The sequence below is a fragment of the Dermacentor silvarum genome, chromosome 10, assembly GCF_013339745.2.
Source record: "Dermacentor silvarum isolate Dsil-2018 chromosome 10, BIME_Dsil_1.4, whole genome shotgun sequence".
Lineage (NCBI taxonomy): Eukaryota > Metazoa > Arthropoda > Arachnida > Ixodida > Ixodidae > Dermacentor > Dermacentor silvarum.
The window spans coordinates 154,456,381-154,472,894 of NC_051163.1; the positions used below are offsets into that span (position 1 = coordinate 154,456,381).

Genomic DNA, 16,514 nt, shown 5'->3' on the forward strand with positions numbered 1-16,514 from the left:
TGTTTATAGAGATTTTTGCGAAGTATTTGGAAAAGCCTGCATTAATGCTTGTATTGTCTGACAACAACTCGTACTTGCCTGATCTGATCGGGATTAATTTCCCGCTTCAAAGGGATATGGTCGCAGACATCACGATCATCATCCGAGGGTTTTTGCAATGTTTTTGTTTGTCGCGTTGGCGCACAAGAACATCCTGGTGACGTCTTGAAAGTCCGTGTATATTCCGATGCATCATTGAGCTGATCGCCGTAGGGCTAGTATTGTTTGTAAGACGCTTTCCATGTCGGATTTTCTAGTGGTCATGTCGTGTTTGTAGAAGCAATTTTAGATGTCCCTGTTTCGACTTCAGGAAATGCCACGTCCGTGAAAAGCCTCTCGGTTCCTTCAGGCGTGTAAAAGGGTAAGGGTTGCCCCAAAATATTTCGTTTACGTGCTAGTCACTACTTTGGTTACTCATGAACACTGAATTTGTGCAGCGTGAATAAAGCAGTCATACAGGAACACAAAACTGAGATCACAGCGCCCGTGTATGGCATTTGCGTTCCCAGGTGTCCTGTCTATTCGGGCTGCACAAACTCAGTTTTCAACGGCAATCATACCGTCGTCCTTTAGGGAGGTGCTTCACATTATTTTGGGCATGTCCTGGTTGTCGTGTCTCACAGGCTGCAACAAGACTATGGCACACCTAAAACCGCCGATACGACTGAGAACATAGAAATCATTCGAAACAAGAACTTGTGAAAAAGTAATCGTCTTATGGATTATACGACGACTTGTGGGACCATCCCGGACATTTGGCTCCCCGCTGACTCAGCCACAATGGCCAGAATAATTAAATTAAATTATGGGGTTTTACGTGCCAAAACCACGATCTGATTATGAGGCACGCCGTAGTGAGGGACTCCGGAAATTTGAACCACCTGGGGTTCTTTAACGTGCACCTAAATATAAGTGCACGGGTGTTTTCGCATTTCGCCCCCATCGAAATGCGGCCGCCGTGGCCGGGATTCGATCCCGCGACCACGTGCTCAGCAGCCCAACACCATAGCCACTGAGCAACCACGGCGGGTAATGAACAGAATAGAAGACGCCCTTATGGATGGAAGTTAGAAAGAGGATATTGTTTCGCACGAGGCGGCAAGAGCGTTAGAAACGTGCTCGTCCTACTGCCGCCCGATTCATGGTCTATCTATCCCCCTCAGTGGGCACGAGCCATGATAGAAGTTCATCATCATAATCACCAAACGTACGTGCTCGCGCCGCCGCCGCTGCTACGATAAATAGTCGAAGTAGCTAGAGCTCGGCTTGGAGAAGAACTGCGCAGAAGTCCGAGGCTGTAGACGCCTTTGCCGTGTGTTCCGCCCGGTCGTCGCGGCATCAGCGTATAGGCCGCGATGAGCGTTCGTACCGCCAAGCGACAACTGGCGGGCTTCGGCGAGCTCCTGGACTGCCAGCCGCTGGAGTTCGCCGACAGGGTGCCCAACGTGTTCTGCTGCACCCTGTGCGGAGTCCTGCCGACGTTTACGAAGCGGCTGACGCCCTGCTGTCACGTGTTCTGCCGCCAGTGCTTCGAGAGGCTCGCCGAACGAGAGCACCGCTGTCCCCTGGACCAGACCCCGTTCGCGGACGATGCGGTAGACACGCTGGACTCCGTCCACGGCGGCGTCAATCGGCTACGGGCTCGCTGCCCGAACGCATCCAGCGGCTGCCCGTTCGTCGGCGCCTTGCCGGAGCTCAAGGAGCACGTCGCCGGTCGTTGCGAGCACAACGCGGTACAGTGCCCGCGGTGCGGAGCGGCCGTTCTCCATAGCGTGGTGTTGTATCACCACCTCGAGGACTGCGGAGGCGAGCGCGAGTCCACCACTTTGGCGGAAGACGATGCGGCGGAGGAGAGGCCTCGAATCTTGGCCGCCATTAGGGCCTTGCTCGAGGGAAGCCACGGAAGTTTCATGCGCCCGCTATCCCGCAGCGCCAGCCGGACGCCTCCGGCGGAAACCTCGGACATGAAAAGACGCCGCAAGAGCGTCGCGTCGTCCAAGACTGACCTCCGGTGCTCAAAGAGCATGACCGCAGAAGTGTCGAAAAGGGCCGGGCCTGCCCGGGAGGTCGATAAGGTGCTGCTCACGGAGGAGAGCTGCTTTGGCGGGAAGGCTGAAACTTTCCTGTTTATTCTTTGTTTTGCTTTATGTTTTGTCCGCATGATTGGCTTATGCGTGTACTTCGCCGGGTAGTATATTTGACCGTAGACAATAAAGAAAATAAGTAGTTTTTAAATTGCCAGCCCAGTGACATTTCTGTCCTGCGACCACTGCACGGTGCCGGTATGCATGGGAGTAGAGTACGTGGGTGTCAATGGACCACTGTAATGGCGCCACATTATCAGAAAGTCAATGCGTGTTTGAAACGAAAAGAGAGAGAGACTGTCTCGTCTGCTGCGAGAAGGGAGCGCGCTCGGGCACATAATTTACTGGAGGAAAGGGCGTTAATATATTTTAACCCTTTCAGGCCCAAATTAATTCTGTTCAATGTAAAAAATTGGCCTTTACAATTTGAGATGTGCATGATCGTGGCAGTTAAAAAAATTTAAAAATCTGTGCTCACACTTTTCAATCAAAACTTATTTAATGATTCCAAATGGAATCAGTGGGACTTGGTGGACTTGAAATGCGTTGTTTCAAGGAATACGTGAAAAGTCTATTTTAGATACTCTTTGAAGCAGTTTTCTTTGTTGAGGCAGAGGTGTGTGCCACACTTGTTGTTGTTGCCTCAAAACATGGCTCATACCCACAGGGGGGATTGGCCACATTAGATTGTTTGAAATGTGCGTCTAACAAGCCACACAAGCTTGCTTGCTTGCTTGCTTGCTTGCTTGCTTGCTTGCTTGATCCTCATCCGTGGTGCTTACCCACTACGGGGGATTGGCCAAGAAGCCGGCGGTTAAGGTTAAACGGAAGGGGGAGACGGGAAAAAAAAGTAAAAAAAAAAAAAAAAATCTAGACGAAAAAGTAAATCAGGGTGAAGTATAGTGTTTATGATAATTTGGAAAGAGATTTGCAGGGCAGAGACAGAATTAAAATCATTGTAATTGTATATAAACACACTTCTCGCACCGAATGCGGGAGTAAGAGCACATTCTTGTCAATTTTTTTTCTTGTTTGCGCGATGACTTCTTTTTCATCGAACGAATCAATGTCACCTCGAGGGATCCAGCATAAGCTTAAAAAAAATTAAATTAAATTTCCGGAGTCCCCCACTACGGCGTGCCTCATAATCAGATCGTGGTTTTGGCACGTAAAACCCCATAATTTAATTTTTTTAACCTTATGCTGGATCCCTCGAGGTGACATTGATTCGTTCGATGAAAAAGAAGTCATCGAACGAATCAATGTCACCTCGAGGGATCCAGCATAAGCTTCGGGGCTTCTTTCTTTTTCCCATAAAACTCGCATGCGCTGATTTTCGCCATCTGTTCTGAAAGAAAATGTTTCCGTATTACGGAGGAATTTCCCCCAAGAAAGTTTATCTACACGGCATAAGCTCATATCAACAGCATAAAATCACAAAAAGCAGAGCAAGGCTCGACCAACAATACAGGCTTCTGACGCAATAATGATTCTGCAGGTAACACGCGCCCAAAACATGGCCAAGTACGGCATGAAAACGCCGTTTGAGCGCGAACACACGATTTAGTCAGTGAGGTAACGTCAATCGAAAATGTATCGCGTGAGTAGTCGGGGCCGCTATGTCCCAATGATTCCATTTGGAATCATCAAGATTCGCAAAGTTCTCCGGTACCCGCAAATACTTTTCGCCGAATAAATTTACTGCGACGGGAAAGCATAACACCTAATAGTCAAAGTCCAAATGTTCGAGACAAAAATAAAATAATTGTCGTACGTCTGCACGGTGAAAAGAAGAGGGGATCTCAGCGAATGGCGGGAACAGTGTTAGCGATTCTTTTATTTTTTTCGTTCAGAGGTGGCAGCACTTCCTTGAGTCTACCAGCTTGCCAGCATACGTAGAGCAAGGGCTAAATACGAGTTGTAGCGTAAGAACAACCTGTTTTTTTTTCTTTTTTTTTTTTAGCCCGGGGTTGCTCACTGAGCTACAAAATTGATGATTCCATTTGGAATCACTGGGCCTTAAACGGTTAAAGGCGCTTACATTTATTACAGTGCTTCAATGTAAAGTCTATAAAGTACTATACTCATCCGCAGCTGGCATGTCATGCATGTCACGAAATGCATATTGGCCTGTTCTCGGATACAGAATGTATACCATGCATGCAGTAACACATACCGTTCTTGCTTTTGCATATGCCTCATACCTATTCGGAGATAACTCTTATTTTTGTTTATTTGTTTATCCAGGGCATATATATTGTGGGCGTTTATTACGCACATCTTCCTCATCTGTATGTTATCATCATCATCCTCGCACATTTACCTATCCTCCTCTTCGCCTGTATATGTGTTCATCATCATCGCCTGTGTGCTGCGCTGGTTCGCTGACGAGCTCCCGGGCCTAATAAACGTCGTTCCAACCGAGACGTCACAAGTGGTGGAGTGTGCTCTTCGGTCCTACGTCCTCTGGCCGTCCGGTCTGCCTCCTGGAGCTTCGTTCAGGTCGCCGCTTGCGCCCACCGTCAGCTAGCATGCCGCAGGACGTGCAGCCTGGCGCCCCTATTGCCTCCATTCCGACATCGCAAGTGCCTCCTTCCTTTATCATCAACAGCGCCCAGCGTGACCCCCATCTCTTCGCTGGTCTTCGCGGAGAGGATGTCGAAGACTGGCTGGACGATTATGAGCGAGTCAGTTCCGCCAATCACTGGGATGATGTTAATAAACTACGCCATGTCTCCTTCTATCTGTCTGGCGTGGCGAAGACGTGGTTCTTTAACCACGAGCCCGAATTGACCGACTGGACTCTCTTCAAGCACCAGCTTCGTGAAGTGTTCGGCACACCGGCTGTTCGGTCCACTCTAGCCAAGAAAAGCCTCGATGCTCGCAAACAACACCTGGGTGAGTCGTACACCTCCTACATCGAGGACGTCCTTGCACTCTGCCGACGTGTGAATTCTTCAATGTCGGAGTCGGACAGGGTACGCCACATTCTCAAAGGCATTGGAACTCTTGCCTTCAATGCACTCGCCACTAAGAATCCGGCTACCGTCGCTGACGTCGTAATCACTTGTCAGCGCCTCGATGAGCTCGAGTCTGTCCGCCTACAGCCCGACATTGACGATGCCCATTCTACGGGGGACCATGACCTACGTACACTGATACGCACGCTCATACGCGAAGAGTTACAATCGATGGGGTTAACCTCACCTTCGACGTATCCCAGCCAACCTTTTGGTGCGTCATTGCGTGACGTTATCAGGGAAGAACTGGCGTCCTTGACCTGCGCTGTGCCAGCACAAGCTCCTGTCCCTCAAGCATTACCAACTACCGCACGACCGACATACGCGCAAGTTGCTGCCAAGCCTGTCGGCCACGTCACTTCTCCGTTGCCGCTACCAACTTACGCGTCGGTTGCTACTGCGCCCACGGTTCACTTCCCGTCATCACCGCCAGAGCCTTCATCGGCCCATCTGACCTCCCTGTCACACGGTACACCGAACACCCCCTACTACCCCCCTTGGCGTCCGTCTCGTCCTACGTGCTATTATTGTGGCTATCGCGGCCACATATCACGCTTTTGCCGCAAGCGCCAGCAAGACGAGCGTCGGGGCTACGATATGTGTGAGCGCGATTTTTACAGTGGGGCCTCTTACCAAGGGCGGCGTTACTCTTCACCTTCGCAGCGCTCTCCATCTCCGCCTGCATCACCTGATGCACGAGGCGCTTACCGTTCGGCCAGACGCCGTTCTCTATCACCCTACCGCCGCTCATCGTCACCACTTAGGCCTGCCTCCCTTACCTCTACCGTTCGCGCGGAAAACTAAGCGATGCAGTTTCCGGAGGAAAAACTGCATACACACACAAGACTGAAATTCCTCCAGCGCGCCCATCCAATATGATTCGTGTGTACGTTGAAGGGGTGCCCGTGGATGCTTTAGTGGATACTGGTGCGGCTTTGTCGGTTATGAATGTTCATTTGTGTTCCCGTCTGAAGAAAGTTACGACGCCTTACGATGGTCCCACGCTGGTTGCAGCCGAAGGGAACACTATTCGACCTGCTGCCTTCTGTACTGCGCGTGTACTTATCGATGACATTCTCCATCACGTACAGTTTGCTGTGCTATACCCGTGCTCTCATCAGCTGATTTTGGGATGGGATTTTCTATCTTCTGCCTCTGCTGCTATTTGTTGTGGGCAGCGTGTGATACACCTTACCGACACCGAACACTTGCTTGGCGAAGAAACCCACACGCCACTTCACCTGACCGCTGCGGAAGATACGGAACTACTCCCAGGACAAATCCAACTAGTTACTCTCCTATCCGACAACATTGACCATGGTGACGTCTTGGTGTTCCCTACTTCACGTTGCCTTACTAAAGGCATAACATTTACATCAGGAGTTGTTCGATTCCACAATGGATCTGCACTGGTCACTGCCATGAACGCAACTCCAGAAAAAATCCTCCTTCCGCAAGGCACAACCGTTGCATCCGTCGCCGATCTGGAGCCTGTCTGCGTCTTGCCACTTACACCAGTCTCTTCTGGGGACCCATCTTCTGGTGATTCTTCTTCGGCCGCCGCCCTTACAGCAGTCATCAGCACTGACTTGAAACCCGCGCAGACGCAACAGCTGCTGGCTTTGTTGAAAAAGCACGCCAATTCTTTCGACGTGTATTCGTCAACGTTGGGCCAAACAACCGTTGCAGAGCACCGCATTCTGACAGACAAAACATCTATCGTACGGCGCCGCCCATACCGTGTGTCTCTAGCCGAGCGGAAAATCATCGAAGACAACGTCGCAGACATGCTGGAACGCAAGGTAATTCGCCCCTCGGCTAGTTCTTGGTCGTCACCTGTTGTCTTGGTCCGCAAAAAAGATGGCTCCGTGCGCTTTTGCGTCGATTACCGGGCGCTCAACAAGATAACTCGAAAAGACGTCTACCCTATGCCGCGCATTGATGACGCCCTTGATTCCCTCCAAGGTGCGGAATACTTTTCCAGCCTGGATCTGCGTTCCGGCTATTGGCAAATCCCCATGCACGAAGACGATAAAGAAAAAACGGCGTTCGCAACCCCAGATGGACTGTACGAGTTCAACGTAATGCCTTTCGGGCTCTGCAACGCGCCTGCGACTTTTGAGCGCATGATTGACACCGTGTTGCGTGGCCTGAAGTGGAAGACCTGCCTGTGTTATCTGGACGACATTGTCATTTTTTCATCCACATTTAATCAGCACCTACAACGCTTGGATGAAGTTTTGACGTGCCTCGCCCGCGCTGGTCTTCAGCTGAACACCAAGAAATGCCGTTTCGCCAGCAAAGCCATTAAGATCCTGGGTCATGTCGTGAGCAGGGATGGCATTCAGCCGGACCCTGATAAGACTGCTGCAGTTCTTCGCTTTCCTCGTCCTGACAGACCCAAAGACTTGCGCAGTTTCCTTGGCCTCGCCTCTTATTTCCGTCGCTTTATCCAGAACTTTGCCTCCATCGCAGCTCCATTACACAAGCTACTAGCTTCCGGTGTACCCTTTCTGTGGTCCCAGGAATGCGAATTGGCATTTGCACGCTTGAAGGACGCCCTTACCTCTGCACCTGTGCTTTGCCATTTTGATGAGGCCGCACCGACTCTCCTACACACAGACGCTAGCGGCCGCGGTATAGGTGCTGTTCTTCTGCAACGCGACAACTCTTCGCGAGAGAGAGTCATTGCATACGCCAGCCGTGTACTCAGCGCTTCAGAAAAGAACTATACGATCACTGAGCAAGAGTGCCTGGCTATTGTTTGGTCGATACAGAAGTTTCGCCCTTATCTCCACGGCCGCCATTTCACCATCGTTACGGACCACCACGCTTTATGCTGGCTTTCCACGCTCAAGAACTTGTCTGGACGCCTGGGTCGCTGGATTTTACGCCTCCAAGAGTATGATTTCGAAATCATATACAAGTCCGGGAAGAAACACCAAGACGCCGACGCTCTTTCTCGCTGCCCGCTTCCTACGGCCCCGCTCGACGCCTCTGCAATCGCTTCGCACGTCACCAGTTCGACCGACACTGCTACGGTTTCCTCCCTGGCCTCTATGTACGAACTGCCTTTCGACGATGATCAGCCACTCACCTCTCGTCAGCTGGCTGACCCGTACTGTCAACGCTTCATTCATCACCTCTCTGGGGCTTCTCGTCCACCTAACGCGCGCCTCCGTCGCCAGCTCGCACACTTTAAGCTGGCCGATGGCGTGCTGTATCGCCGTATTTACCATCCTGACGGGCAACGCTGGGTGCCAGTTCTACCACGCTCTCTCCGACTTCGTGTCCTCAACGCCTTTCACGATGATTTGACAGCTGGCCACCTTGGGTTCCATAAAACCTATGACCGCATTCGAAGTCGTTTCTATTGGCCTGGCCTTTCTGCTAGCGTCGCCAGATACGTCGGTTCCTGCTCTCCCTGCCAGCGTCGCAAGCTCCCAACATCTGCTCCTGTCGGCCAATTACAGCCTCTTCCGTGCCCTGCAGCCCCGTTCGAGGTTGTTGGGATCGACCTTTACGGGCCCCTTCCGGTCACTACTGCTGGCAATCGATGGATAGTGACTGCCGTCGACCATCTGACGCGCTACGCTGAGACAGCTTCTGTGCTTACTGGCTCTGCTTCGGAAGTTGCTCACTTCGTTCTTGAAGCCATTATTCTACGCCATGGTGCTCCTCGTGTACTGCTCAGTGACCGTGGAAAGGCGTTCCTTTCCCAACTGCTAAACGAAGTTCTTCAAGCCTCCGGCACAGCCCACAAGACCGCTTCTAGCTATCACCCCCAGACTAACGGCCTGACCGAGCGGTTTCATCGCACCCTTGCCGACATGATCGCCGCTTATATTCAACCAGACCACAAAAACTGGGATGTTCTTTTACCATTCGTCACTTTCGCCTATAACACGGCCGTGCAGCGCACAACTGGCTACTCGCCATTTTACCTCGTTTATGGACGCTCCCCTACTTTCTTTCTGGACGTTTCATTCTTCAACTCCAAGGCTAATACATCTCTATCATCGTGCGAAGAGTACATTTCCCGACTCGACCACTGTCGCCAGCTTGCTCGCCTGAACACAGAGGCCAGACAACAAGACCGGAAAAATATTTACGACGAATGCCATCGCGTTGTATCTTTTCGACCTGGTGACGAGGTCCTGCTCCTGACTCCTGTTCGCACCCCTGGTTTATGCGAAAAATTCCAGCCACGGTTTATCGGGCCGTACATAGTCCTTGGACAGACTTCGCCTGTCAACTATCGCGTTACTCCTCTTGACGCCCCCACAGACCGCCGTTGCCGCAATACCGAGGTTGTCCACGTCTCCCGCATGAAGCCCTTCACGCGGCGTGCCTCGACACCTTGACGGCCGGCCAGGATGGCCGCTTTCACGTCGGGGGGAAATTAGTGTGGGCGTTTATTACGCACATCTTCCTCATCTGTATGTTATCATCATCATCCTCGCACATTTACCTATCCTCCTCTTCGCCTGTATATGTGTTCATCATCATCGCCTGTGTGCTGCGCTGGTTCGCTGACGAGCTCCCGGGCCTAATAAACGTCGTTCCAACCGAGACGTCACAATATAATTTATGATAGACTACAGATGCATTAGATTACGCTGCAAAACATGAGGTCTGTGACGTGCTTCGGGCTGAAGCATAGCCTTCGAGATTGGTTTCGGTTATCGAAGGGAGCCGTCGCTTGGACTAACGTTGGCTGGGGCTTGGATTCGGACAACACCTGTCATCGAGCAAATGTAGCCTGCGATCTCGGGTTAAATAAGCGTCCGCATGGCGCCCGCCTCCTTATGCTTTACGTGTGCAGCGCCCTTGTTTTCGGAGCGTAGAATTCAAGATAAAATTAGTCGTGTATTCACCACTGACCTTGGAATTTAGGGTCGCAGTGTCATTGAGGGGGGGGGGGGTTGCAGGGCAAAGGACGCACTGCAGTTTTCACTTCTGGGGAAGATATACTCTTTGTTATGCCGACTTATTTAGCGCGACAGCGTTAAAGGCCTGTGTCGCAGAAAATCCATCGTAGGTGTCGGCGTAAGCGCCGGCGTCGTTGGCGGAAATAATCATGCCGAACCTCGATCAATCCCGAACCATCCCGACGGGGCAGGCCCTTCGCGGGGCGCAAGGCGATAGGAGCAAAAAAATTGAATTTCTCAAAGTAAAATCCGTCAGAAAAATCGTAAAGTACGACTTAACCACAACCTACAGACGCGATAGCGTTGGATTGTAATTTGAATATACGAGAAAAAAGCCTGATAAGCAGCCAGGGACCTTTGAAGGCTATCGCGTTCCACTCGTAAAGGCGAAGCTTAAGCGTCCTCCATTTTTTTAGATGCGAAGCATCTTATGCTCGGGGCTATGTCACTCCCTCCCTCCCTCCGCCGTGCGGCGTCCACTTCCGGTTCCGGTTCCGCTTCCGGAGAACGCTTCCGGCGTTTTGCCCGAATGATCCCCCGGTGCTTCGCCCACTCATCATCATTCACTTCGTCCTCTCATTCTCCACCCGCAACGCCGCGATGAGTGCCACGGACAGCGCCAGCGTCAACGCCAGTGTCAGCGCCGTGGACAGCGCCGCGGAGAAGAGGGCTCGAGCCGCTGTCACGAAACGGCAGCGGCGACAGGCCGATCTGAAAACTAATGGGAACTTCAGTCGACCCCATGGCTGCTTCGCATACTACTCAGGGTTCCCCTACGGGAAGATGGTGTAATTTTTTTTTCGTTTGCGATCGAGAGTACCCACTTCATTAGCTTGTTCCTGCTGTGAAAAACCCGATGATTTATGATAGGACTAAAATTTAAATGTGTTAGCGCGTGTGTGCGTGAGGAGGGATGTGTGTAGTTATGTCGTTGTCCCTGTGTGACGTCAACTACCACAGCTGACTCGCCTCCAATTCATTTACTTTCGGCATATACCTTTCTCCCAGAGCTAGCTCGTGTTGTGTGTGTCGTAATAAAGCTACAGGTGCTTATATTAATTATGTAGTTATGCTCTGTAACTGAAAAATAAAAATAATAAAAATTGAGCGCAGCATTGTGCTGGCAATTATGCCTTCCGGCGAAGACTTAATCGCTTATTATGTTGAAGTTTAAGAGCGACCAGTACACTACAAGGGAGTAAAGGTTAGTTAAGCGTTTCGAATCGATAAATAATTGTAATTTATTTGCACAAGAGCTAGTCTGCGCACGGTGGCGTGCTAGGCAAATCAGATACTTAAGAACCCTTGCGCTTGAGCGCCCAAGCCTGCCACTCGGTGCAAGTGAAAAAGTAATCAAATTAACAAATGAATACTTAATGACAGGAGTGGGCGAGTGTGGGATGAGAGGGAAGTAGAGTGGAATGCAACGAGAGAAGGACGGTGTAAGAAAAGACCGAAGCGAGATGTGATGGAGATGAGGATGATTGGAAGTGAAAAAGGGAAGATATAATTATAGCGCCTCCGTGACGGAGGCGGAGTCGTTGGAAAAGGCTGTGGTGGGATCCGGGGAAAGGGGATTGAAGCACAGTGTTATGACCGGCCTTGAAACGCAGAACACGTGAATGCGATGGAGAGTTCCCGGGACTCTGCCGGTGTGGTGGGCAGGGGATGACGCCAAAACAACAGGGATGGACAGGAAATCCTTAATGGATGCAGGGAGCAGATACACGTTCTAGTAGGAAAATGGGCTAGTAGTCGCATTATAAGTAAAGAGAAACATGGTTGATGACAAGCTATGCAGAAGTTCTATAGACGCACCATGACGGGTGACCGAACGCTTCTACCGAGTAAAAAATTACTATTTTATTACTCTCATTATTTGTCATATGCGAGCTGCGAACCATCGTGCGGCTAATGCCTTTCCTGCGCACGGAAGGGAGGCGAAGACTTCGTTGCAGCGGTACTGCAGTCGCCGGATGTTGCAACAGAATGATTCGCACGGTGTCTATAGCTTGGTCTAGCGACCTGGAAAATCTCTCAAAATCCGGGAATCGTTAGGATTCCCGGAATCAGAAAATTCTGAGGATGAAGTATCTTGCATGTTGCAGTGAAGCATATTGTTACGGGGATGTTGGAGGTAAGACTGGATGTATTTACAATATATACACGAGTAGGGTTAGCGTGGTCAAGATGACTGACCAGCAACAACACGCAGCAGCCAGTGTCTCTCGATCTTCTTCTTCTCTTGCCTCCTATCCTTCCGTAACAGGATTCCCGGGTGCTGAAGCGCCGTCTCGGCGCATGTCAGGCGAAGAACTGCGAGAGAAGTAGGGCTTCAACCGCGAAACGTGCACGATGTCAACTGGCGTCGGACTTGAGGACGGATCAAACTCTAACGGCGAGATCTCGTAATTGACGTCGTTAACTTGACGTAGGACTTCATAAGGCCCTGTGTAGCGAGAGAGAAGCTTCTGGGAGAGACCGACACGACGACATGGTGACCAGAGGATCACCCAAGCACCTGGGGCGAACTTAACTGCAGGAACGAACCGGGCACGTATAAGGGTCATAGGGGACTGGTGTATATACGGTGCACCGTAAAGCTGTTTCTTTTGGATGAGTTGATGCCGCATGCATTGTAGCGAATGAAAACACGCTCTGATTACAGACAGGTCTTATTAGTGTAAGAAATGCTGCAATAGGTTGTGCTGTCGCGCACAGGGGGCAAGAACATATGGACATCTTAGGAGGAGGAAAGGGCTGCAGTTGACACGAGCCTTAAGTGCAGGGTTGCCGTGAGTCCTTCACTAATGCACTCTATTAGACTATTAAAAGATTGCATGTGACAATTGAATTTGTGAAGCGCGAACAAACGGGTCGTACAGGAACACGAACGGCATACAACACGGGAGCTGGTGTGACAAATCCTGCGTATTTGTCGTTTGTGTTCTTGTATGGCCCGTTTATTCGCGCTGCACGAGCTCAGTTTTCAAGAAGAGTGGTACCGTGGTATTTCAGGGAAGTGCTTCACCTTAGTTTAGGTTAAGTCCTGGGTGTCACGTCTCACAGGCTGTCACGATACGATGTCACCAACTTGTAACCACAGAAACGACTGGGCGCATAGAAATGTTATCATTCGAAGCAAGTCAAACTGGAACTTATGAAAAATTGATCGTCTTCCGAGTTATACGATGACCTTTGGGACTATATATCCTGGACGTTTAGCTGCCCGCTGATTCAGTCATCACACGTGAACTCCCTCGTTGACGTTTTCCGCCGGCCCCTTTCAGAAGAGCGTCGATCAAGGCTTTAAAAGCACACGCGCTCATGTATGAAAGGGAGAAAGAAGACGAAATGGTTTTGCACGAGGCTGCATAGAACGTGCGAGACGTGCTCCTGTCGCCGCCATCTCTACGACGGAACGGTAGTAGAGCTGGTGCTGGTTAGCTAGAGCTCTCGGCTTGGAGGAGAACTACGCAGAAGTCCGTGGGTGCAGACGCCTTTGCTGTGTGTACCACCTGATCTTCGCGGCATCAGCGTATAGGCCGCGATGAGCCGTCATACCTCCAAGCGACAGCTGACGGGCTTCGGCGAGCTCCTGGACTGGCGGCCGCTGGAGTTCGCCGACACGGTGCCCAACGTGTTCTGCTGCACCTTGTGCGGAGTCCTGCCGGCGTTTCCGAAGCGGCTAACGCCCTGTTGTCACGTGTTCTGCCAGAAATGTTTCGAGAAGCTCGCCGAACGAGAGCACCGCTGTCCCCTGGACCAAACTGCGTTCGCGGAAGACGCGGTCGAGACGCTCGACTCTGCCCACGGCGGCGTCAATCGACTACGAGCTCGCTGCCCGAACACATCCAGCGGCTGCCCGTTCGTCGGCGCCCTGCCGGAGCTCAAGGAGCACGTTGCCGGTCGCTGCGACCACAATGAGGTACAGTGCCCGCGGTGCGGAGCGACCGTCCTCCAGAGGACGGCGCTCAACCACTACCTCGAGGACTGCGGCGGCAAGGGCAAGGTCGCTACGCCCGTCACGTCGGAGACTTCGAGCGTGGCATCGGCCGAACGATCCGAAGAAGACGCCTCTCGGAAATCCAACCGCAGGTCTAAATCGGCAAAGAAGCTGGACAAGGCGAAGCGTTCGGTAGGCGTCTCCGGCGGAGCTCGCAAGTCCACTTCGGTGGAGAACGCGGCGGCGGCCGACAAGCCTCAAATCGTGGCCGCCATCAGGTCGTTGCTCCAGGACAGCCACGGAGGTTCCATTCGCTCGGCAACCCGCAACGCCAGCCGGACGTCCTCGATAGAAACCTCGCTCATAAAAAGCGACCGTAAGGGCGTCGCATCGACCAAGCCTGACCTTCAGAGCTCAAAGAGCACGACCGCAAAAGCGTCGAAAAGCGCCGGGGGTGTCCAGGAGACTGATAAGGAGTCCTCGGGGCAGCTGCTGGACGAGGTTGACTCGATGCTCACGAAGGCGATGGAGACCGCCTCAGCAGATGTGTCAGCGGCAGCAACGCCGGCGACAGCCGAAGAGGAGGCGTCAAAGTCGTCCTCCTCAAGTTCCAGTTCCAGCAAGAAGTCGGCGTCCTCGTCGTCTTCGCCTCGTCACCGCGGGCGCAAGCACGACTCCTCCAAGAAGGCCAAGGGTGTGGCCCGCGTCGGCGCCTCCTCGCCACCCGGCTTCGCCTGCTGCTACATCACGGGCATCGTCGGGGCCGAGTCGCGGATCGCGTGCGGCGAGGAGCTGGTGCTTCGCAGCGACAGCTCGCAGCTGGCCGACTGCACGTTCCGGGTGCACGCCAGGCTGCGGCGCGATGCCGAAGGCAGCGTGCTGGTGTGCTTCACGCTGTGCCTGTGCGGGGGCACGTGGCACCAGGTGGCCGACTGGGCGCTGGCCAACAAGGTCAGCCTGCTGCTGGTGCACCCGTGGGACCAGGCGCTGAACAGGCGGCTGCCGCTCTGCCTGAACCCGGACGCCGTGGCCGTGACCAAAGGGGCGGTGCAGCAGCCGGGGCGCTGGGACTTTTGGTCCCCCACGAGCGAGCTCAAGATGACGGAGCTCGCGGCCCGAGGGTTCGTCTCCAGCGGGGCCATTTGCGTCGCGCTCGAGATCGAGTGACCCTCGCGCGCTGATATTCTTTTTTTATATATAAAATCATGGCGCTGCATTTAGCGGTTGCAACGTAATTATGACACGGAGTCATTTCTTTGTGCAGTGTTCTGGGAATCGAGGCGAGCGTTCGCGTAATTGTAGTAGTAGTGTGGTGTTCCCGAAAAGAGGCATAGTATCGGGCAGTGTCTCAACGCGAAGCCGGTAAGTTGCTGGCGCATGGTTAGGTATTGAAGTACTGACGGTTTATTGGGAATAAGTGGCACGTGCTGGACGTTTTTGGTGACGACGTAGTCGCTGTAGTGATACTAAATAACAGGCACTGGTTTGACTAGGACGTGCTAGGATCTGCAGTTTTATTTTCGCTTTCTTATCTTTTGCGCCCTCCTCTCTATGCACTCGTAGTAAATGTTTTATGTGAGAATGGGCTTACTTTAGGAGGGACATGTTTTTTTTTCTGTGTTCGCTTCATTACAATTTCATTATAGGTTTGCGCATTCCACTCGCATATATATAGCGGTCCTATACAGGCGTGTGATAACAGATACGCATATTTGTATTGTCACATTGTTCTGCCTCAGTGTTTTTGGCTCCAGGCGTTTTTCTGGAGATTTCGTGCCGGAGAATTCGTCAGCGACTGACGGGAGCTTTTCATTTGCTGATGCTAATAAACTGATTCGCTTTGAGAAAAAAAAAAGCAGAATTTTGTACACGGAATTTTTATCGTAGTCTTCGCACGGGCGTCTTCCTTCGAGAAAAAGCAGCAACTTCATGTCCGTAAAAATTTCGAAACATTTTGCTATCTAAAGCTGGCGGCCCTCACTGGAGGGAGGGGAGCTTTGACTGGTGGGTGACATTGAAAGCGAAGCTATTGCCACCCTAGAGTTTCTGTATATGGCTAAATGCAGCAATTTACAGCAACTTTAAGCCACCCTAACGAAGCTCTTTGTGGCGTCCGGTGGGAAGGGTTGCCACGTAGCTAGTGAATAAAGCAAAGAAGTACGTGCGTTACGTTGCACACGGAGCTAAGCGTGGCGCGACAGCTTCGCTAATCTGGAGACCGCCAGAGGCAACGCATGGGTGTCGCGTGGGCGCGGTTCACAGCCGCCGCCGCCGCCGCAGACAGACCTCCTAGACGACGCTTTCTACTCTTAGCCATCGTCGCCGCAGTACGCTTTTGTTTTCACGCTTTCGCCATAACGCCCTCCTCCGCTTTCCTCCTCGCGTCTTTCATCCCCCGCTGCGTTCTGCGTTCGCTCTTTCATCCTTCACTGCGCTCGTTCGCTCGGTTACGCCGACGCTCGCCGCAGCCGCGCTCTAAAATATACGTGGATAC

The 16,514-nt window shown here is 52.0% G+C and overlaps 1 protein-coding gene across 1 annotated transcript; it reads left to right on the forward strand.

Annotated features, from left to right (window-relative positions):
* The first annotated feature begins 1,361 nt into the window (after positions 1-1,361).
* Positions 1,362-15,696, forward strand: LOC125940550 (uncharacterized). Its single transcript, XM_049656851.1, has 2 exons — positions 1,362-1,388; positions 13,619-15,696. The coding sequence occupies exon 2, from the start codon at positions 13,625-13,627 to the stop codon at positions 15,185-15,187; it is 1,563 nt and encodes a 520-aa protein (XP_049512808.1). The 5' UTR covers positions 1,362-1,388; positions 13,619-13,624; the 3' UTR covers positions 15,188-15,696.
* Positions 15,697-16,514: the final 818 nt, after the last annotated feature.